The following is a 23,705-nucleotide window of genomic DNA, read 5'->3' on the forward strand; positions in this document are numbered from 1 at the left end:
AGCACAGGTAGATTTTGTTTTGGGTTCTTAATCAGTGATTTCTGGGCCAGTAATTTTTCCAAGGACAGTCCTTTCCAATTCAGGGAGGTTTGACAGCTGCAAAGTTTTATAGTAATTGCTTTATAGGCAGTTGTTGTGAAAATGGAAACGCAGGGAGATAATGGCTGTCCTTGACTAGTTCCAGTAATTGAATAAGAGGAGAGGGAAGCAGCAGCAGTGAAATAAATGTCATAATTGGAATCATACGTCTGGGAAAATGTCCCTATTCCTTGCAAAATCCACATCTTGATTCATAATTACTTTATCTAAAAGACTACAATATATAGAATATAGATGCTGATCCCATTCCTGATCTGCACCCTCCATCTTTCTAGCTAAGTTCTGGGCTACAGGTAGTCCTTGATGTACAGCCACAATTAAGCCCAAAATTTCTGTTGTGAAGCAAGACAGTTGCTAAGTGAGTTTTGCCCCATTTAACAACTTTCCTTGCTACATTTGTTAAGTGAATCACTCCAGTTGTTAGTAACATGGGTGTTAAGTGAATCTGCCTTCCCTACTGACTGCTTGTCAGAAGGTCACAAAAGGCGATCACATGGCCCTGGGACATTGCAACCGTCATAAATATGAACCGGTTGCCAGGCATCTGAATTTTGGTTACTGACCATGGGGATGCTGCAACGGTCGTAAATGTGAAAATGGTCATAAGTCACTTTTGTCAGTGCTGTTGCAACTTCAAACAGTCACTAAATGAATGATTGTAAGTTGCGGACTACCTGTATTTGAGTGTAACCGGTTCTGCCCGCCACCCCCCATTAAGAGAAAGGTAGCTAAATTGCTGCCACCTGTTCTTCAATAGGAATGTGTCTCCATGAGTTGGAATCTGAATGGGGCAGAACAAAAGCTTCAAATAAATGGCTTCAGGTTTCTCTTTTAATTAGGCTTATTAGGCCAAGTGATTGTGGGACATTGGAGTAACAAGGAATAAATAATATTTTATTAACTACAGCAAGGTCAATACTTCAGAAAGAAAACAATTAAATAAGATAGCAGGGAGCTTAGATCTAAGTGGCAGCCATTAACTTGTAAAATGAGGTTCCCCATCTGGACAAAGAAACATGGGAGGGAAATCAAATACCTCTGATGCTTCTGTTTCCCTTGCCAACTTTAACCACCTAATTCCCCAGGTTTTGGGGCAATTGCCATCTAGCCAATAATTTACCTGTGTGTGGGACAAACAATGATACTTTTCTTTCTCCCTGAATCCATACCAATGTCCTCGTTCTGAAAGAGGAGGGTTTAGAACTGCAGAAAGCTTAACTGTTATAATTGCTCAGTGCCCTACAATAAATTCAAATGTATTTTAAGTAAAAGTTGCAGGATAGGTTCGGTGGAGCTTTTTTTCTAATTGTGTTTTCCTCTCGTTATTTTTTTTTTAAGTTGTAGCTACCATCTTACAGCAAAAGCATTCTCTTATGAATGTCCCTGTTTCTGTTTATCCGTACTACGAAACTTTGGGAGCTGCCGTGTATGGGAAAGAAAGACTACAAATTAAGATGCCAGATCCATTCCCTGTGTCTATTGACCCCTATCACTGGAGATTTCTACAGCAGAACTACTGTTTACTTCAGGAAATAACACGCGAAATGGCAGGTCATTGTTGTGAGATCAAATGGCCTTCCGAACTCTGTGGAAATCCGGAAATCATGGTACATCCTTCCCATGATTTGTCAAAGAGAAAACGATCTTTGGTTAAGATCTGGAAAGAAGATGCTTTAACTGTTCTTACACAGATTCTGTCACGGCAGAAAGTTGTCAAGCGTGAAATAAATTCTGAATTGTGGGAAGCCATAAGAAACAGTCTAGTAAAAGATGACATTTTGATCATAACAGATGCTTCAAAGAGAGAAGTGGTTTTGGTAGGGGCAACAGGCAGTGTAAAGGAAGCAGAGGAAGAAATGAAGGTACTCATAGAAAATGTTGTTAGAAAGATGGACAGAGAGAGATTGACAATAGAGGAAACCATATCAATTCCTGCTTGCAAATACGCCATTTTATACAATTGTGGACTACAAGAGAACGTTTGCTCAGCATATCCAGAGCTAAAGATTACTTACGACGCTTCCAAAGAACTTATAACTCTGCGTGGCCTACCTGCTGAAGTGTTTAAAATAAAAAGTGACATCCTTGAAAGAATGTCCAGCATGGTTCAGAAGCCTGTTGATATTAATTCTAATATTTTTGTTTTTCTTCAACATGTTGATAATGAGTCTCTGTCTCGGCTCTTATTCTGGACCAAAAAGATAAATGCCTACTATGAACTCAGTGAAAAGTCTGTACTACTGTTTGGAGGAATTCTTCAGGACCTTCACAGAGCTGAGGAGGAACTCAAGAAAGATCTGACTTACCAAACTATTGAACTGGAGGATTGCACAGTTACAAAAAAGAATGAATGGCTGGAACTAACAGAACAGTTGTACAAGGCATACAATTGTTCAAGTGAAACCATCTTAATTCAAGAACAGGAAGGTAAAATAGTCATTGCAGGTTATTTCAAAGAAGTGGCCATCGCCCGTCAAAAACTCTCTGATTTTGTTGACAACCATACATACATTCAGAGAAATATCAAAGCTAAGTCTGCTGCTGTTGTAATGTATATACAACAGGAAAAGAGCCCAAACTGGAATAATTTAAATGGACAAGGTGTAAAAATACATTTTGGTATACTTAGAAGTCGCAAAGTGATTTCCCTTGAAGGACCCAGAGTTGCAGTTCTGAAGGGAGTTGAGCTTTTTCATAACATTCTGTCTTCTCTCCATGCTATCAGCATAGCCATTGATAAACCAGGGGCCAAGTCATTCTTCAAAGAACGAGAAGAGTTGTACATTAATGGTGCAAGACAAAGGTTTAACTGTTTGATCAGGATTCAGGAAGGCACAGAAGAGGTTGAAGAAACCGGAGAAGATGGGAAAGGCTATGGAGAGGAGCAGCAGTCGTGCTATAAAGTGAAGCTAGAAAATGGTATTCTGGTAGTTCTTCTAAAAGCCGACTTGACCCAATGTTCGGCTGATGTTGTAGTCAACGCATCAAACGGAGAATTGATGCATATTGGTGGTCTTGCAAGTAGGCTGCTGGAAGCAGCGGGTCCAGAGCTACAAAAAGAGTGTAAGGACCAAGTGAGGCAACATGGAGCTTTGAAGCCTGGTTGTGTAACAATCACAAATGCTTGGAAACTGCCATGTAAACAGGTGATTCATGCTGTTGGGCCAAGGTGGCAAAGTGCCGAAAAAGAAAAATGTATACAGCTGTTAAAAAAATCTGTGAGGGAAAGTTTAAAGCTAGCAGACCGCTGCCAGCATAGCTCCATAGCTATCCCTGCCATAAGTTCTGGAGTTTTTGGGTTTCCATTAAAAGAGTGTACCCATTCCATTGTAACAGCCATCAAAGAAAGCTTAGAAGATTTTTCTGAGAACAGCTGCCTAAAACAGATTTACCTCATGGATATCAGAGATGATACTATTCAAGCCTTCTCTGAAACCCTAAATGAAATATTTGGGCCCTCACTTTCTACAACCTACCCGATTCCTAAAACTAAGCAATCTGCTGCAAAAATCCAACCAGAACTGGAAATGTTGATGACAGCTGAAGGCTTAAAAATACTGCTTCTGAAGAAAGGAATTGAAGAGGCAGCAGTAAGTAGACTATAGTTATTTTAATATAGAATTGGGGAGATTTTTTGCCTCCTGAAACCCCGCCTCACATGCCCCATTTTTGCCAAAAACAGACCCCTTTTTGCAGAGGGTTTGAGAGGCTTACAGAGTGCTCCTGGGGGCCGGGGAGGGCAGAAACTATTTTTTTTCTAGTTTTTCTCTTTGAAATCTTGGTGCGTCTTATACTCCGGTGCATTTTATAATCCGAAAAATACGGTAAATTCTTCTACATGCCCAAGAGATCTCTTTCTTTGTATCCTCTTTGAGGGCTAAGGCTGCACAACACAAGTTGTCAGTCTTTTTACTTATTCTTTTAATTCCAAAAATCTTCACCTATTTACTAAAAAGATCTTTGGACATAAACTGGTAACAAAATGTTAGCTAGAACTGTATAGTTGAATCTGTAGTGGGGGAAAAAACAGGAATGGCTTAATATTATACGGCAAACGTAGGTAGGTAGGTAGGTATATCATTGGACAATATTCTCCATATTGATTGGTAAAGGTTCAGAGATGCCTGTTGACTATCACAATTATGATTAGATGTTTTTAGTTATGCATAATATTTGTGTTTGCCTTTGTTTTGTCAGGATCGGTACAGGTTTGAGTCCTTTCAGTTTTAATCATCTATTCTAATGTGTCATTTTTAGACTGATGTGATTGTCAATAGTGTTGCCCGAGATTTGCAGCTGGACAAAGGACCACTTTCCAAGGCTCTTCTGGCCAAAGCAGGAGCAGAACTCCAAGTAGAGTTAACTCAAGAAGGTCAAGGGAAAGACATCAAGGAAGGATGTGTGCTCAAAACCAACGGTTATGCTCTGAACTGCCTTCACGTTCTTCATGCTATTTTACCTGCTTGGAATCAAAGAAAGAAATCAGAAAGCAAGGTAAAGGTCTTTTTGATACCTTGGACACATAACTTGGTGCAATTATCACTGACCTTCACTAGAAATTTTGATAACCTTTGATACATTTTTGCACAACTGTTCAGTGATGCTGCTGCAATGAGAATGTATTTGTGTACAGGTAGTCTTCAACTTACAACAGTACATTTAGTGAGCGTTCAAAGTTGTAACAGCACTAAAAAAAGTAATTTAGGATTTTTTTCACACTTACAATCCCCTTGATCACGTGATCAAAATTCAGAAGCTTGCAAAATGACTCATATTTATGACGGTTGCTCAGGATTGTCCCAGGTTCATGCAATCAGCTTTTGTGAGCTTCTAACAAGCAAAGTCAATGGGGAAGCCAGATTCACTGAACAACTGTGTGACTAACTTAACAACTGCAGTGATTCACTTAACAACTGTGGCAAGAAAAGTCGTAAAGTGGGGCAAAACTCACTTAACGAATTTCTCAATTAGCAACATAAATGTTAGGCTTAGCTGTGGTCATAAGTTGAGAACTACCTGAACCTACTTTCAACCATTTGGCTTTGGATGTCTGTATCGTCTATTGGTTTGGGATAGTCCAGTATGATAGCACAATGTGCTGGCAAGTTAACTGATGGATACATCCTTTTTCCTGATTAGCGCAACTATATCCATGTTCCAATTTTTTTATTCATACCATTAGTTTAATTAACACCAAGGCATATTTCATTGCAGACTAATCATTTAAAAATATTCTAAGACAATTTTATTTTGTGATCCCCCAGGATTTAGGGAGCATAATTGAGGAATGTCTAAAAGTCACCGAACAACTCTCCCTGAGTTCCATCACCTTCCCAGCTATTGGAACTGGAAATCTCGGCTATCCCAAGCAATATGTGGCTAAAATGTTTTTTGATGAAGTTTTCAAATTCAGTCAAACTGAAAATCCAAAGTCCCTTAAAGAAGTTCATTTTGTGCTTCATTCCAGTGATGCCACCACCATCCAGGTATTTTTTTTTTATTTCGCTGCAGTCTCTTTGAAATGTGTTGCATTTTAAACATGGCTCCAGAAGATCCTAATTCTGCTGAGAACACCCTCAGTCTTCTTCAGCTTGTCTCATGCCTGTCTCAAAAAACGTAATAAAAGGTTTTTACTGTTGCTTAACTATCTTGGACATTTAGCATCCTGACAATACATTAGACATTGGCCTTGGAGAATCTGCTTTAATAAAGTTTTGTTTTTGGTAGAAAGCAATTCCTCTTCAAGTTTCATCTTTTTTCTGCAACCTGCCCTATATTGCGTTTCCTTCCCCCTCCTATTAGAACTGTGCTGTTTCTTTTAACCATCTGATCACAATTCTAAGAAAAAGATCTAATCATATAGAGCTGTACAAAGCAATCAAATAAGTGGATTTGCAGGAATGCAAACAGTGTACCTCTTTTCAGGTTATTAAAATAACTACATCCTCTTCACGGTTGCTCAGGGTTGTCAAACTGGATTTCATTGAGGGCCACAATAGGGTTGTGTTTGACCTCAGAGGGCTGGGGGGGGCTCGACATCACTCATATCAGGGGCACCTGTGGTGGCCAAGTGATAAGGCAGGATTTCCCTGAGACCCTCCCTCACTCATTATAATCTTCCTTCCTTCTCTTCTTTTTCCTTCCCTCTTCATTCTCTCATGCCCCTCCCCCCTCCCCGCCAAGCTCCATTTTCTCTGGCAGAGGCACTGTGGGCTGCCCAAGTGTTGTGAAGTTCTATCTCTAATTTGCACTTGTCTTGTAGTCTGTTAATTGTGTTTTTCCCTTTTCTCATTAGGCATTCATGGATGAATTAAACAATAGGTTAAGTGTAAGCCAAACAAGCTCTTCAGTGCCCAAAGCTTCATCTGAGAATTTTCAGCAGGGAAGTCAAGGTAAAACTTAATTGTGGGTCTTTGGAGATCTCTGAGCTTGGTGGTTTTTTTTTTTTAGCAGACAGTTTATTACCAAACTAGATAACATCTTCAGTGCATGTGTAATTAAGAAATAGAAATCTTTTGTGAAAAATGAGAAAGAATACAGTCATATAATTTTTGACCGGTTGCTTAATGACCATTTGAAGTTACAGTGACTCTAAAAAAGCTACTTACAGCCTGGATTTGAACCCCACCACAGTCATCTGGCCACATTTAAGGTGCTTGGCAACAGGGCAGGGTGGATTTGATTTAAATCAAGTCGATTTAAATCAACTCAATTTAAATCATAATTTTTAAAAAGCAACTGTCATCTCTGACCCGCAGCAGTTCCTTTTCTGATGCTACATAACTAAGCTCCATTTCATGCTGAATAAACTAAATTATTAATGTATCTTAAATAGAAAACTATCTTTAGATAGATTTTTACTCCAAAAGCATTTTATTAAAATAAATTCCATAAAAATAAAAAAAAATCCGATTTAAATAAAAAAAATCGGATTTAAATTTTTAAAAATCCATTTTTTTATTTTTATTTTTTAAAAACTCATAAATCTTTATCCACCCTGCAACAGACTCGTATTTATGGCCATTTGCAGCACATGATTGATTTTTTTCACATTTTAACTGACATTTACTTATGGTTTCTAGCAAAAATCGCTCCATGGCAAATAATGAGTTTGCTTAACAACAATGACTGCTGCAAAAAAAAAAGATCATAAAAATTGGGGGCAGTCACATGATGAATCCATTTTAGGGCCGCCGCAGATTATGACCGATATTGTGGGCTCAATTATGGCTGTAAATCGAGGACCATCTCTATTCCAGTGTCACTGGGCACTCAGGAGAATATGAGGGGTCAGACATTTTCATGCCACAGAAGCATGGGCAGCTCATGGAAGAGGCTTTGGTACAGGGGCTGCAGAGGCACAGAAACTTCTTCCATTTTTCAGGATGCTAAGTGGGCAGCGAAGCAGAGCAGAACGCAGTTGCTTCTCTTCCCTCTTAAAGGTGTGTGTGTGTGTGTGTGTGTGTGTGTGTGTGTGTAATGGTGTATGCAGTAGGCTGGAGCAGATGGGATGACTCATCAAATCAAAGCAGCTGCCTCCTCATATCTTTAGAGACCTCTCAGATTCTTGCCCTTCTAATGACCTGCTTGTTTAACTTCTGAGAGAGGGGCTGATTTTAGACATGAGCTGGTAGATGTAGCTTGGAGTTTAAAAACAGAAAGCAGGTGTTTCCAATAATTGTGGCTTCAGCAACAGTAGATAAAGAGGATGAAAGGGAGGCAAGGTCACAAAAGCCCGAAGTCTGTTCTTGCTAGTTTATAATACGGCAAAACCCATGGCCACAATTTAAGGCCTTGAGCCTTGAACACCTGGGAGGTTTCATCTCAAGAGATTGCCAGAGATTATCCAAATATTATTCACATACAGAATTATTAAACTTCTAACTATAATGAAATTCAGTTAATTTTATTTAATTGAATTTCAAAAGCAATTAAGTGCAAATGGAGGACAGCTTAATTATTGTTCTTATTCTACTGTTAGTTTTTAGTATAGGACACGTGTCATGGCACTTCAGAGCCAAGAAAACATTATAATACTCGTGCCTTAAATTAAGCGATGTCTAAATTGGACAAACATTTATTAAAATTTTAATTAAATCTGGAATTTTGTCATCTAGCTTAGCGTTCTGGCTATCAACTGAAACTATGTTGAATTAATGAACTTGATATATATATATAGAGGGAGAGACACATAGAGAAGTGTAGGATAAAAATTATGCAGCCACAGATGTTGGGAGGCAAGAATTCAGAATAAATGGATTTGTCTGCCTCAACCTCTCTTTTTACCTTCTTACAGGTTTTTTTGAGCCGAGTTCAGCTCTAAAATATGGAATTCTTAAAATGCAAATTGGCTCAGTTGAACTGCAACTGGAAGAGGGCGATCTTACTGAACAGAAGACAGATGCCATCGTAAACATAACCAATCACACGTTTAATCTCAGAAATGGTATGTTTTCAACATTACAGGCGTCCTCCCTCAAATTTTGTCCTAAAATTTGACTTGTTCTCTAGCTTATTTACTTTTGTTTGCTGTAGTTAAGTGTGCTTGGTGGTCCAGTTTTGGTGGGTGGGGTACAGGAGGGTAACATTATTTTTAAAAAGTAATAATCTGCTGAAAAGAGTCGCTCATCACATCAGATGACTTCCTATGGTTGTACAGGTAGCCCTTGTTTAATGACCACTCGTTCAACAACCATTTGAAATGAGCCACTTAATGAGTTGTACTTAGGACCAGTCCACAAAGTTCTAACCATCCCAGTACTTCTGCAATCACATGACCACACTCTGGACACTCAACAACTGGCTCATTTTTACCATGGTTAGAACATCCCTCAATCACGGCTGCCATTTGCACAACCTTCCCTGCCCACTTCGTGTAAGCAAAACCATCGGGAAAGTTGGCAGAAAAGGTCATAAGCCACGCTAGTAGGTTACTTACACCGTCCGCTTTCTGGCAACAGCCACCACTGGCCTCTCCATACTCACGTGGAACTCCCACACACCCTCCACCTGCCCAGTAGCAACTTACCTGCTTGCAAGCTGGCTGGGACTTGCTTAACAGCCTGTGATCCTTGCTTAACAATGGTAACAGGGAATGCCTGGATGCAGTCAGTTGATGTCGCATTTTATGACTCCCATTGCTTAGTGATGGAAATTCTGGTCCAAGATAATTATACTTAACCAAGGGGTAGCCTTTTTTCTTATTTCAGCTGCATTATTAGTGAAATTAACAAGTGATGCAAGTACTTTAAAGATGGGGAACTATCATTTATAGCAGGGATGTCAAACTCACAGAGTCACGTGACATATTGTGACTTTTTTCCCCTTCGCTAAAACTGGGCATGGGCGTGGCCAGCGCATGACGCATCTGGCCCGCGGGTTTGACAGCTCTGATTTATAGGAACAGCCATGCTGAATTATGTCAAGGCTCATTTTAGCCCAATATTTACATGCAACCTCTCCCACTGTCGCTCCTGTAGCAATATTTGGAGGCAAAGTGGAGGTATAATTGAATTGCAAAATTAATAGCCCAGATAAAGCTGTTCCCCTGAAGTGTAACCATTCCTTGTTAACATCTATCCAGATTAGTAGCCATCATCACCTCAGGGAGTAATAAAGTCCACAGGTGAAATATTCAGCATATGTGAAGAACTGTTTTCTTTTGTCTACATGAAATCTTGATATTTCAGGAACTGGCTTCTCATAGAGAAGCTTGTATACTGACCATTTGCATCCTGTTTTCTGAGGCCTGGGTGGAGATCTCTCTTCCACTCCTGAGAGCCAGAGTCCTCCTTATCTCTCTGCACAAAGAAGGAGCAAATTCTGAGTAGAGAAAGGCACAAAATAATTAGCAATGGACAAAGAATCCGTATGTTCCTTTATTTTCTCTGAAGGGGAGGGTTTCCTTTATGCCAACAGGAGGTCTTCAGGAGCAATTCACCATAAAGACTCCATTATGAATCCTGTGAGTTTTGAAATTGGTTCAGGCCTCATTAAACTCTCTCCCCTTTTTCTGTATGATCATCATCAAGAGGGCTCTTTCTTACCAACCCTATAAATGGAATTAATTGCTGGGTCATTGTGGACTCTGATCTGAAAAAGATTGTCCACACCCTCAAGAAAAGGGATGGAGTCAGAGATTCACATGTTGAAATGATTGTTCTTATTCAGTGTAAGCTTTAAATATAACCAGGCATGTTATCTCACCTGCCCAAACTGACTTATTTGTTTAAAAGGTGTTTCCAAAGCAATTATGGAAAATGCTGGTCCAGAGGTGGTGAAAGAATGTGATGATCTGGGTAAGGAACAATGTTTTTAATAGGATTTTTATGGCTTAATTGATTTTTATGGCTTAATCAATTTCAGGATACTTCTAAAAACAAGTTGTGGAAAATCAAATACATTGGAATTGTTTGTTCCTTGTACTTACATTGTGAACAATGTTTCATATCAATCACATTTGCCTACAAATATATTAACTTTAAAATGTGTATTTGCAGTAAGTAAAATAAAATGAAATTGTAGATATGGATTATGCAGGCAACAAAGGACGGCATAAACTGATTCTATCTATTGACTAACCCACACTTGGTTTGAATTGCCATTCGTTGAAGTAGTCATACCGATCTGGCTGATACTTGCTAACCATAAACCCATAGTTTTGGGGTTTACTCTTTGTTTTCAGCCAAAACCAAACTAACTCGTACATCTGTTGCAATATATAATCTAGCTGTTCTCAAATATGAAAATGTGTGTTCCTATTGATCCCGGGCTTGTTTGCTCCCTAGCTGACTTTTGTTTTCATTCAGCTTCCCAGCCACACAATAACTTCATATGCACTCAAGGAGGAAATCTGCCATGTAAAAACATAATCCATCTTGTGCACGGTGATGATATCAAAAAGCAAGTCACTCAAACACTCAAGGAATGCGAGCAGAGGCAATTTACATCTGTTGCATTTCCAGCAATTGGGACAGGTCTGTATCACTTTGTGAAAAATTGTATAAGTAGAAAGGGTCATAATGAAAGTTCTAGTAATAATAATGTTGTAAGGCTCACCTCATTTTGCATCATAATCCTAAGTAGCTAGTAGCATCACTGAGGATATTAAGTTTATATGTGAGCTGTGTCCTTGACCGCTGAAGACTAATTTAAATTTGGGGAGTCTATTTGGAAAATTGAGTGGGACTCAAAACTGAACTGCAGGCCAGTAGTTGATGGTTATATCAAGGGAAGTGTATGTCATGGACAGTCAGAGTAACAATGCTAGGAATGGGTAGTGGAAGAAGAAGAAGGGGCAAGCAGAGAACACGCTGGCTTGATAACATCAAATCTAATACAAAGTTGACCAACGATTGAAAGAAGCTGTGCTTGACAGGATAGCATAGAGAGTGCTTGATTTTGAAGTCACCAAGAGTTGGACACAACTAAATGGTTAAAATAATAAAAATGTCAAGGGAATGGGTTGGGTATGTTGGGTTAAAGGCAAGACCTTGTCAAGGAAGAGTAACAGTACCTTTTCAAGACTTGTGATCACATGGAAGAATCTTTTGTTTCCTTAGTCAGACATTTTTGGATTGCAATTCTCCCAAACCTCTGATAATTAGCCATGTTTCCTAAAACTGTTAAGGATTGGAATCCAATATTTGGAGTTTCAAAAGATTCTTCCCCCTTGCCTCCCCTCCCAAAAAAGAAAGCAGTAGAGAACTTTTAGCTGAAATTTCCATTGTAAAGATATTGTACGATATTAGAAGAATTTTCCCTTTACAAAGAAAAGTGAGGTTTAGTAGTGCCCAGTGAAATAAAAGAGTTGGTTTGAAACACGCACTTTTTATTAACCCCGCAGGAGTTGCAAAACGCGATCCGGTTAGGGCAGCTGATAGCATGATTGATGCTGTAGTGGACTATGCAAGTACAACATCGCTCCCTGGGGTGAGAGAAATTAAAATAGTCATTTTCCAGCCGCACCTATTAGATGTATTTTATGCAAGCATGCAGAGAAAAGGAGAAACGACTAGTAAATCTGGTGGTGGTATGCGTACACCGAAATCCTTTTTCTCAAAAGTAGCAGGTAAGAAAATGTCTTCCATTTGGGTCTTAAATATTTGGCTGGCAGACGCATTAGTTAGAAGCACTGAATCCTTGAATATGTTGATTTGTTACAGAATTCTTTACCACCAAAAAACCTGCTGTGGAATTAAAACCTGCCTTATTTTTGGAGAGAACGTTTGAGCCAGTCATTTTTCAGATTTGCGGTGACCACCAGAAAAACGTGGAAAATGCAGCGGCGTGGATTAAGAGCCTGATTTTAGAGTCCCAGAATGAATATATTATCTCAGATGAATGGATCTCAAACTTTGGAGAAGGGGAATATAAAAACCTGGAAAAACTCCAGAAAAAGTTGCACATTGCCATTAAACTAGATAATGAAGCTTCTCCTCCCTCGCTTTGTATTTGTGGGATAACTAAAGATGTCTTGCACGCCAGTACAGAAATACAGACAATGATCAGAAGGATCCGAGAGGATAGAGAAGAAAAATCCAAGGCAGAACTTCTGACAAACCTTGTATTGTGGCGGTATGAAGACAATGGGCAATATAAATCCTTTGACAGTCTGACCAATATGCAGATAGAAGCTGCAGCACAACATCAGAGGTTGCACGAGCTGACCATAAACAACAAGTGTTACAAAGTGGACCTTAGTAAAATGCAGGCTGTTGATGACCAGGGAACGTGCATTGCCCTTCGACGTGTTGCAAAAGTAGAAGGTGTGTTCTATACCTTGGCCAACATTTATGACTTCATTCTGTATCCTTCCTTCCTTCCTTCCGTCCAGCCGTCTATGGAGATTCTCAATCATCCAGGTTGTGGTTGTCCCAAAGGTGCTTTTCCAAAAAGCAACTGGACTATCTTGGTTTCTTCATTGAAAATATTTCACTTCTCATTCAAGAAGCTTCTTCATCTTTCTTTCTTTCTTTCTTTCTTTCTTTCTTTCTTTCTTTCTTTCTTTCTTTCTTTCTTTCTTTCTTTCTCTCTCTCTCTTTCTCTCTCTTTCTCTCTCTCTCTCTTTTTCTTTCTTTCTTTCCCTCCCCCCTCCCCCTCCAATTACATGTCCCCTAATTTACATAGCCCTTGAATTTAGTTCCTCTCCACTAGATCAAATTGGCTGCCTGCTAGCATCCAAATTCTGTCACTGTACTGCAGATACCCTTTAACGATCACTGCCCCCTTCCTTTATTTGTTTTGCTTCAGATTGAAGTAGCTACCCTTTGCTGTATTTTAATGCCAGGTATAATGCAAGTAAAAGGGATGCGGTGGCTCAGTGGCTAAGACGCTGAGCTTGTTGATCGAAAAGTTGGCAGTTTAGCGGTTTGAATCCCTAGTGCCGCATAACGGTGAGCTCCTATTACTTGTTCCAGCTTCTGCCAACCTAGCAGTTCGAAAGCACGTAAAAAATGCAAGTACAAAAATAGGGACCGCCTTTTGTGGGAAGGTAACAGCATTCCGTGCGCCTTTGGCGTTTAGTCATGCCAGCCACATGACCACAGAGGCGTCTTCGGCTTTGAAACGGAGATGAGCACTGCCCCCTAGAATCGGGAATGACTAGCACATATGTGCGAGGGGAACCTTTACCTTTACCTATAATGCAAAGTAATACAGTATTTTTACTTGATCCATTGCCCACGCCCCCATCTGAACAAGCAAATGACAAACAGGTCATACAGTATTGTACAGAGGACATTGATGCATGCAACGAGACATAGCTCTTGTTATCCATTCAGACATGGCTCGTAGAACTTCATAAGGATTAGGTGTCGTGAATTTCTCTATGCTGCATTTGAGAGCAAGGTTGGCACTACTAGGTAGAGGGCGGTCAGTCAGTTAGCAGCATCACTATTGAATTAGGCCAATTCCTTTTCGCCCAGACTCCATAGATAATTTGCTCTTGTTTTCCATTTCCCTCCCCTCTCCCTCCCCTCCCCCAAACTGGATGTCATGTTGTAATCCAAGTTGTAAGAGATGTTAACACTGTTTTTACATTTGGCCTAATTTCTGTACTTAAAAATCGGAATTGGAAAGTGGCGATTTGTAAAGGCTTACGGAATTGTCTCCTATTCATTTTTACAAAGATAATCCGGCAACCGCAATTCCTGAAGAGTGGGATGCCATGGAGGAAGCGATGCGTATTAAAGTGGTGGAGCTGAAACCAGAAATGACGGAATATAAAAAAGTCCAGGATATGTTTAACCTAACATGCAAGGATTATACCATTCAAAAGGTAAAGCAATAACAGCAACCCCCCCCCAAAAAACCCCAAATCTTTTGTTCTACTGCTTTGAATGACAAGTAAAGGCTTGTCTCCCCCCCCCAAAAAAGATGATGCCGTCCATTCATTAAACACTAACATTAAATGTCCCAAAGGTGCTTTTTCAAGAGGCAATTGGACTTTCTGGTTTTTCTTTGAAGACATTTCGCTTCTCATCCAAGAAGCTGAGAGCTGAAGAAGCTTCTTGGTTGAGAAGCGAAACATCTTCACAGAAAACCTGGAGTTGCCTCTTGAAAAAAACACCTTTGGGACATTTAATATTAGTGTTTAATGAACCATGACCTGGATGACTGAGAATCTCCATGGACACGAACATTAAATGCTTAGAAGAACTTGGATTTCTACTGTCCCTTTTATAGTAGTGTAAATACTCATATTGCACTCAGAGGGGAACAGATGTCTTATGAAATTGACCAAGTATCAGAAGTCAACTCTTTTTATTACACTGTGATCTTAGAGCAGGGTAGTCTAAGATAATTACAGGTAGTCCTCGACTTACAATGATTTGTTTAGTGACCACTCAAAGTTAACAATGGTCCTGGCAAAAGTGACTTATCATTTTTCTCACGACCATTGCAGCATCCCCATGAATGCAGACACTTGGCAACTGACTCCTATTTATGTTGGTTGCAGTGTCCTGGGGTCATACGATTCCCTTTTGCGATCTTCTGAAGCAAAGCCTATGGGGAAACCAAATTCACTTAACAACCGTGTTATTAACTGAACAACAGTGGTGATTTGCTTAACAGTGGCAAGAAAGGTTGTAAAATGGGGCAAAACTCAATGTCTCAACTAGGAACAGAAATTTGGAGCTCAGTTGTCATAAGCCGAGGACTAACTGTACTAGAAGAGAGTAAGGCTGTGTAGAGAATTGGATTCCATGGTCAAAACGCATGCATGGCATATTCACATACATTCCAGATGTCTTATGCCAGTGATGGCGAATCTTTTATCCACTGAGTGCCCAAACTGCACGCATGTGCATGCCCAAACTGACAGGTGTGTGCATGCGCAAACATGTGCCTTTGCGAACATGCGCAGCAGCAACCCGAAGACCATTTGGCTGGCGAGAGGAGGGGCATCCCAACACCGGCAGCGTGGCAAGAGGTAAGATCTTTTTCTTTCGTGAGCGTCTGTTTCATCATTAGCAGGGAAACAGAAGCTCACGAAAGAAACGCCACGGAGATCTGACCTAAGGCGATGGCACGTGTGCCAGAAGAGAGGGCTCTGCATGCCAGAGGTTCGCCATCACGGTCTTATGCTCTTCAAATCCAGGCTGCTGCACAGATATAGAAAAGTTCTCAGAACTGTCCTTGGTCGAAGGAATTACTAAATGTAGTTTGCATTCTTGTTAGGTAGACATCCGCCCTTGGCTTACGTTACTTCTGCAAAAGAAACTCCATCATTGAAGTACAGACCCTTTCCCTGGCAAACAGATTGACATTAGGAAGTAATTTGAATGCTTCCCTGAAATCAACTTTCTTTTGCAATCTGAGAAAATCAGTCTGTCTCCTCTGTGAGAGTCTTTCTGATATTTAGTGGTAGCGTACTTCTGAATGATCTAGAAGGGGCTGCCTAAAGAATTAGTGTTAGTCTGGCTCACTGAATTGGAGAATTCATGCAGGAACGCCAATGATCAAGATAGGACTAGAACAGGGGTGTCAAACTCACATCGTCACGGCAGCATAACATGATGTATCGGGACTTTCCCCTCCTTCGCTAAACTGGACGTGGGCGTGGGCAGTGTGTGACGCATCTGGCCCATGGGCCGGGAGTTTGACAGCCTTGGACTAGAGGAATGGGTGATGCTACAGCTGTTGCCCTTAAATAGCAACTGTGTTAAAAAAAAATTGGTTGGTTTCAACTTTTTGTTTAATTTATTTTAATAAAGAAAAGTAGCTCTGCTTGAACTGCTATTCTCCAAAGATCCAAATTGATTCTTTCCTCCCCCCCCCCCTTTTTTTAGGACATGTCTTATTACTAATTTTTTCTCTCTTTTCATTTGCAGATTGAGAGGATACAAAATCCCTACTATTGGCAGGCATACCAAATAAAAAAGCAGGAGATGGATGTTAAGAACGGCAGCATAAATAACGAGAGGCTCCTTTTCCATGGAACAGCCAGTACATCCTTAACCCACATAAACAGCACTGGCTTTAACAGGAGTTACGCTGGATTGCATGGTAAATTGTGCTTTAAGGCTGGTTTTTGGTAGCAGCTGTTTCACAATTTGTCCTAAGCCGTGTTTGGTTTAACAGGTTTACTCAGCTTCAGTCGCCTGGGGTTATAGGCTAAAGTGTAACCATGATTTATGGACCACTGCAGCAGGGTAGCACAACATGCTAAGCCAAATCTAATCAAGCCACGTTACATCACAGCATAATTTGTATACATCCGGGGATGGTGTGGGGAGAACAATTTTTTTTTCTCCTGAAGCCTTTGCTGACCTTGGAGAAATTTGGAAGAAAAATGTGCTTGCTTTACATTCTGGCAGGAGTCCAGTACATTACCTAGTGACTTGGTCAGTAGTGAGTCAAATGTCTGGACACTAAAGATAGAAGAGGGGAATTCCCATGGAAAAGGAATGATCATATGACTCTAGAGGGGTTGATGATCTCCAGAATGACGCTAGATGTAGTCCAGGCAGGTGGAATGAGTAGAAGGTACTTTCCACATGCAGGAAAACATCTTTGTATCTGAGCCCAGAACTCCTAACTTTGTAACGACCACAATTGAGCCCAAATTTGTCATTGCTAAGCAAAACAGTGGTTAAGTGAGTTACAGCCTTTTCCCATCACAGTTGTTAAATGAATCACTTTGGTTGTTAAGTGATTGTGCACTTGTTAAGCAAATCTGGCTCCTCCATTGACTTTGCTTCTCAGAAGCTGGTGATCGCACAATGCAACTGTCATAAATACATGCCACAGTTGCCAAGCACCTGAATTTTGATCACGTGACCATAAGGAGGCTGCAACGGTTGTAAGTGTGAAAACTGGTCATAAGTCACTTTTTTTTAGTGCAGTTGTAACTTTGGTCATTAAACAAAAGGTTGTAAGTTGAAGACTACCTATGCAATTATCCATTCATGGTGGAAAAGTCAGGTGCTGAGATACAGTTTAAAGGAAGGAGCTAATGGAGGGTAATAGCACTTAGCAATAGTATTTCAACTTATATACCGCTTCACAGTGTTTTACAGCCCTCTGAGTGGTTTACAAAGTCAGCATATTGCCCCCAACAATCTGGGTCCTCGTTTTACCGACCTCGGAACGATGGAAGGCTGAGTCAACCTTGAGCCACTGCAACTCGAACTGCCGAATTGCTGGTAGTGTCAGTCAGCAGAATTAGTCCGCAGTACTACGTTATAACCACTGCATTACCACGGCAGTCAGTGGTGAAATCTAAATTTTTTTATTACCAGTTCTGTGGGCGTGACTTAGTGGGCGTGGCAGGGGAAGGATACTGCAAAATCTTCATTCCCACCCCACTCCAGGGAAAGGATACTGCAAAATCCCCATTCCCTCCCCACTCCAGGGAAAGGATACTGCAAAATCCCCATTCCCTCCCCACTCCTGAGGTGGTATTTTCTGGTTCTCCGAACTACTCAACATTTCTGTTACTGGTTCTCCAGAACCTGCTGGATTTCACCCCTGACGGCGGTAATGCTCAAGATGACATGATGAGGTCCATTTATTGCAGATAATCTTGGTTTATCTCCATTTGTTCAGCGATCATTCAAAGTTACGGTGGCACTGACCAGTCCTCAACCATCCCATCTATTGCAGTGTCCCTGTGGTCAGATGAGCACAGGCCAGGCACTTGAGTGCCCAGATTGTGATTATTATGAGGATTGCAGCAAGCTGTGTCGCATGATCACCGTTTGCAGCCTTCTCTGCTGGCTTCCCACCAGCAAAGTCAGTGGGGAACCTAGCAGGCAAGGTTGCAAGGTACCCCACTAAATTGCTCCCCCTGCCTTTTCTCCTAAGGAACATACTATGCACTCCCACCTGCCTGTACTTTTGTAGACATACCTGCACCCGCTTGCCTGTATGCCAGTGAGCTTTGCCAACCTATCCACGGTCTTTAGGCCTCTGCTCTTTCCGCCCCCACCCCCAACCTATGTACCCTCCTTCCTTTCCTTTTCTCAGACTCCTGCCTCTTCCCGCAGGGATTATTATCACTATTTGATGCGGTCATACAATGTCGTTCTTTATTATCACATCGTTTAACCACAGCCATCCTAGTCTCAGTTTCTATCGTAATCTAAGGACTACCCATACTCGGAAAGTTTGTTTTTATTGAGGGTTGATTTTGATATAACCAATGTACCGTGTTTCCCCAAAAATAAGACCCTGTGTTATATTTTTTGAACCCTGAAATAAGTGCTTGGCCTTATTTTCGGGGAGGTTTTATTATTTTGGGGTGCATGGGGGAAACTAGAGGAAATAGTGGGGACCAGCTGTGCATGCATTTAAATATTTTGGGGAGGGCTTATTTTCAGAGGGGGCTTATTTTAGTGCATGCGCTCAAAAGCCCGATTGGGCTTACTATCAGGGGATGTCTTATTTTAGGGGAAACTGGGTATTATTGGGCAAAGTGCCTTAAAGAGTGAAAAGACAGAAAGCTGGTTGTTGCTGACTCTTTACACCTTTTCTTCCTCTTATAGCTGCCTATTTCGGAAATGGAACTTACTTTGCCGTAAACGCCTCTTACTCTGCCCACGATACCTATTCACAACCAGATGCATCTGGGATAAAATACATGTACCTTGCCAGAGTGCTTGTGGGAGAATATTGTGTTGGGTCAAAAGGATTAGTCGTCCCGTATCAAAAAAATGCAACCGATCCAACCGATCTATATGACAGTGTAACTGATCACCTGAAAAAACCCACTCTTTTTGTAATTTTTAATGACATCCAAGCGTATCCTGAGTATCTCATTACATTTAAAATTTAACTAACCAAGTTTCCATAACTAAACGGAAACTAATAATGCAAAAAATAAATAAATTGAATGATATATTCATGTGCTTTTGTAAAAAAAAAACATGTCTGGACGAATAAAATAATGCGCTATTCAGAAGATATGAAACTTTCTTCCTTTTCTGTTAAAAATGAAAGTTCAGAAGTTCCAGTTTCTTCAGGATGTGCCATATATTGATAAATTCAGACAAAATAGATGCAAGAAGTTAGGAAGGTTAACAATAACCATACCAGCATGCTAATGAATTTTCAAGAATAGTATCATGCTAATCTTAAAGTCAGTAACTTTTATATGGCATCAATCATTTTTAGATCTGTAACAAAAGGGGAGGGGGGAGCCTGTAAATGGATCACAGTGGGCCAGTAAGGTAGCAATGATGAAGATGCTGAATTTGATGGAAAACTTCACATTCAGATTCCCCCTGCCATTGTCGTTCAACTCTGCCTACCTCACAGGGCTGTTGTGAGGGTAAAATTCATGGAGATACTTATGAAAGCCTCCTCAGACACATGGAGAAAAGACGGAATGTCAGTCTAAGAAATTAATGAAAATTAAATGCCTTGAGAAATACTTTTTCTTGCTTCTTTGTCAAAAATGAATTCATTCAAGTGGTGGGATCCATTATTTTATTTTTATTTGATTTGATTTATATGCCACCCTATCTCCGTAGGACTCAGGGCGGCTCACAACAATAAAATATCCGAATAAAAGTGTGTTAAAATACATGTTAACCCCCCCAGTCCAGGCTGAACAGCCATGTCTTTAAGTTGTGGCGGAAGGTGCGGAGGTCAGGGGCCAACCGGAGCCCCAGAGGAAGTTGGTTCCAGAGGGTGGGAGCACCCACAGAGAAAGCTCTGCCTCTAGGGGTTGCCAGTCAACACTGTCTAGCCGACGGCACCCTGAGTAGGCCCTCCCTGTGAGAACGCACCGGGCGATGGGGAGCTGTTGCTGGTTGCAGATGGTCCGACAAATATCCTGGACCTAAGCCATGTAGGGCTTTATAGCTCATCACCATATACTATAAACTTGGGTTTAAATTTTGCCTTCCTGCATTGGATTTTGCCTTGCAATATTGAATAATAGTCTTGGCTTTCCCCACCCCTTAATAAATTTCAAATGATGGGAATGGGGGAAAAAAAAGCATGTGCACTTTTGATCAGCAGCACTTTCTTCCTCCTCCCCCTCTCATACATTGACATTTTTATTTGTCAAAGAATGGGGAAGACCCATAGAAATGTAATATAAATACTTAGACTTAGACTAACTTTATTGTCACTTTAGAATGTACACTAATTGGCATATATTAAAATGAAATTTCATTGCATCTAGCTCTCAAAGGATCACCACCTCCAATATACACTACATAAACATGACAAAAATATAAATAAATTTGCATATACCTACATATAATGACAGAGAAACAACACAATCTAATTTGGATGTATACATGTACATCACGAGAAAAATCTTGCAAGTTTACCAGATGGATGGCACAGGGAACAAAGCTGTATAGGGCAGCAACTGGTGAGCAGAAGTGGAAGTGTCAGCAGCTCCAAAGAGTCCAGGTGATGTCTAGATAGAAGGAAAATGCAACAGAGAAACTGCATTGCTGAGCATGTGCTGCGATAAATTGGAAAGTGCTAATTTTGCAAAGGAGCAGAGAAGCCTGCTTGCAGGTTCACTCCATGCTGGCATAGTTGAGAACTCAGAGTGACATATCCGTTCAATGCAACTGACAAAGCATTGCCTGTCCTCAAGTCTCACTCAATTTACATTTCTGATCTTCCCCTCCTTTCCACAAGGAATTCAGGGAGATGTCCACAGTCCTTCACCATCAGAGCCCACCCACACAACTTGTATTTTCTGGAAGACTGACAATAATGGATTTAGAAATTCTTAATCTAAAAGAAATTTATGTTACCTGGCAGGCAAATGCTTTAATATGAAGTGTGTGTCCAAGCCCATTTTCTTCTGCCCGGATCACCACTTCCAGAATGGCCCCACCAGTCCTTCTGGGAGTGCTCCCTGCAGTGATTGCCAGGGTTTCTGGCCACTTTGTTGGGTGGTGCATCTCATGCAGGCACCCTGTCTCCAGCAATAGACAATTACGGTCATCCAAAGAGTCCAAAACAACCAGCAACCATTTTCAGACATGTTTATTTCCATTTAGCCACTATAAAACAAGTTTGACTGTGGTGATGGTTCAGAAAGGGTTTGCTTTCTGAAATGGTTTGCTGCTGTCTTCTTCTGTTGTTTCCCCAAACCCACTCCATTTTTCAATCCATATCATTCTCTGATTTATTACTGAACCTTTTTAAAAATAACTAGTAGCCCAGGGAAACAATGAGCTTAAAAAAATGTTCCACACAAAGTACTTTGCAATGTTATTTTGCCATGAGTCTAGGGATACCTCTCGGCACTGTGATCGATGGCTGGCTGCCAGTGTTTCCTCCCAATATTCACCAATTTGAGAGTTTTGAGAGATGAATTAAAATTGACCCAGTTTCTATTTCTAAGCAAAGGGGGAAGAGGAACTGTATTGTTTTTAAAAAGTTGCAATCTCACACTATTCTCACTAGCACTAATAGTCTTACCTAGTTAGGTAAGAAAACATCTGAAAGCAAACAACTAAACTCAGTGAGCACCACAGTTTCCAGAGGGAGAATTGCTAAGACCCCTAAAGCCTTTGTTCAAATGCAGCCATATACATGGAAAACCAGAAGACAACTTTGGCCCAGTCCAACCTTGATAGAGCTCTCCTGCACCCAATGAATTGCTTGCAGGCTCTCTTGCTTGGGAAAGATCAGGCAGGAGAGCCAAGCTCTAAAACGTTCAGAGCACTAAAGAAGTCAACCAAAGGGGACTTTGCGAAGGGTCCACTCTATAGGTGGAAACCTCAAAAGACCTGACCATATAGGAAACCTGGTTGATTCTTGCTTGCTTGCATGCCTTGGACAGGAGCACCGTGAAATCCAGCAGGTTCTGGACAACCGGTAGCGGAAATTTTGAGTAGTTCAGAGAACTGGCAAATGCCACCTCTGGCTGGTTCCAGACTGGGGAGGGAATGGGGATTTTGCAGTATCCTTCCCCTGCCACGCCCACCAAGCCACACCACGCCCACCAAGCCACGCCCACAGAACCGGTAGTAAAAAAAATTGGATTTCACCACTGGACAGGAGGGAATAATAGTCCCGGGAATCCACCGGTTGACCCTGGCAACTGCTGTCTGGACAGATAATCCGGCCCGCCTTGGTGCCAAACGGAACGATTTCTTCTGCTGCTTCCTTTCGGGATTGAGTGCAGAACAAAACTCGGAAGAATTCAGTCGAAGAGTTTCTGAGCGAGGCAAAGAAAGGGAAAGCGGGAGGAGGATTGGAAGCAAGCAACGGAGAGAGAAATGAAAGATAAAACCTAGCAGTTTTCTTTTAACCGATGCGCGTACGCGGTTTTTTTTTTAATGCTTTTTTCAAAACTCCTAATGTCAAAGGCAGGGGAATTATCACAGACTTGCAAAACCTTTTTCGGAAGAAAAGAAAGAGAAAGTGGGCGATGACCGTGCTCGAAATGACTGGAGAGAAATGCGATCCAGGGGCTGGGGTGGGGGAAAAAAGCCAAATATCCAGTTGCCGCCTTGTCACTTCGGTTTATCACGAAGACCAGGTGGTAAAAATAAAAATAAGAATCTGGGAATCGAGTTTATAGTGGGAAAATGAAAGTGAAAATGCTGCACGGTCAGCCTGGCTCGAAGAGTTTTGCCGCTATCCCACATGATGATGGAGGAAGCGAGGATGTGCTCCTTTCCTGTGCTGCTGCAGGGAGCCTGGGGGAGCCCCGATCCCCCCCAAAATTTGAGAAACAAAATTCTCTGCTACTTCCAAAGCCGGAAAAAGTCGGGAGGTGGAGAATGCGAGATCCAGAAGCAAGGGGGGCAGATCTTGGTTTGCTTTGCCCAGGAGGAAGGTAAAGAAAGCGTCTTATTTTTCTTCGGTGGGCTTCCTTGGGAACTTTTATCTCTTCCTTGCTTGTTTGCCGTAGGAGCGGCAAAAATTTTAAATAACGACGTGAAGAGGAAGAGGAGGCTGGAATGCTAGTTTTCAGGATCACGGTGTCCGATTTGATGAGATAAACACATTTCTTCTTCCTATTACTTATCAGATTCCTGCAAATTAAATTTTTAGTGGAAAAAGTCGCTATTTCTCCACTTTCCACTTGTCTATCCCTTCCACTCTTCTAATCTCTCCAAAGCAGTCTGAAAATTTTATTTTCAGAGCCACAAATTTTGGAATGCTGATAAAGATTA

At 41.0% G+C, this 23,705-nt stretch overlaps 2 protein-coding genes across 2 annotated transcripts in view; both read left to right on the top strand.

Annotated features, from left to right (window-relative positions):
• The window catches only part of LOC117669079 (protein mono-ADP-ribosyltransferase PARP14), a 33,375-nt gene extending 13,874 nt beyond the window's left edge, over positions 1 to 19,501 (top strand). Inside the window, exons 7-18 of the mRNA XM_034423208.3 lie at positions 1,438 to 3,689; positions 4,357 to 4,593; positions 5,364 to 5,585; positions 6,395 to 6,491; positions 8,396 to 8,545; positions 10,335 to 10,397; positions 10,908 to 11,075; positions 11,945 to 12,169; positions 12,264 to 12,866; positions 14,229 to 14,377; positions 16,434 to 16,608; positions 19,089 to 19,501. Of these exons, the coding sequence (XP_034279099.2) occupies positions 1,438 to 3,689; positions 4,357 to 4,593; positions 5,364 to 5,585; positions 6,395 to 6,491; positions 8,396 to 8,545; positions 10,335 to 10,397; positions 10,908 to 11,075; positions 11,945 to 12,169; positions 12,264 to 12,866; positions 14,229 to 14,377; positions 16,434 to 16,608; positions 19,089 to 19,378 (4,631 nt within the window). The 3' untranslated portion in view covers positions 19,379 to 19,501. The remainder of the gene's footprint in view (positions 1 to 1,437; positions 3,690 to 4,356; positions 4,594 to 5,363; positions 5,586 to 6,394; positions 6,492 to 8,395; positions 8,546 to 10,334; positions 10,398 to 10,907; positions 11,076 to 11,944; positions 12,170 to 12,263; positions 12,867 to 14,228; positions 14,378 to 16,433; positions 16,609 to 19,088) is intronic.
• A 3,655-nt stretch (positions 19,502 to 23,156) lies between these two features.
• LOC117669137 (protein mono-ADP-ribosyltransferase PARP14-like) overlaps positions 23,157 to 23,705 on the top strand; it is a 28,218-nt gene continuing 27,669 nt past the window's right edge. Inside the window, exon 1 of the mRNA XM_087881788.1 lies at positions 23,157 to 23,365. Coding sequence (XP_087737914.1) covers positions 23,173 to 23,365 — 193 coding nt within the window. The 5' untranslated portion in view covers positions 23,157 to 23,172. The remainder of the gene's footprint in view (positions 23,366 to 23,705) is intronic.

The sequence above is a fragment of the Pantherophis guttatus genome, chromosome 1 (assembly GCF_059756535.1).
Source record: "Pantherophis guttatus breed Tessera chromosome 1, ASM5975653v1, whole genome shotgun sequence".
NCBI classification, from domain to species: domain Eukaryota; kingdom Metazoa; phylum Chordata; class Lepidosauria; order Squamata; family Colubridae; genus Pantherophis; species Pantherophis guttatus.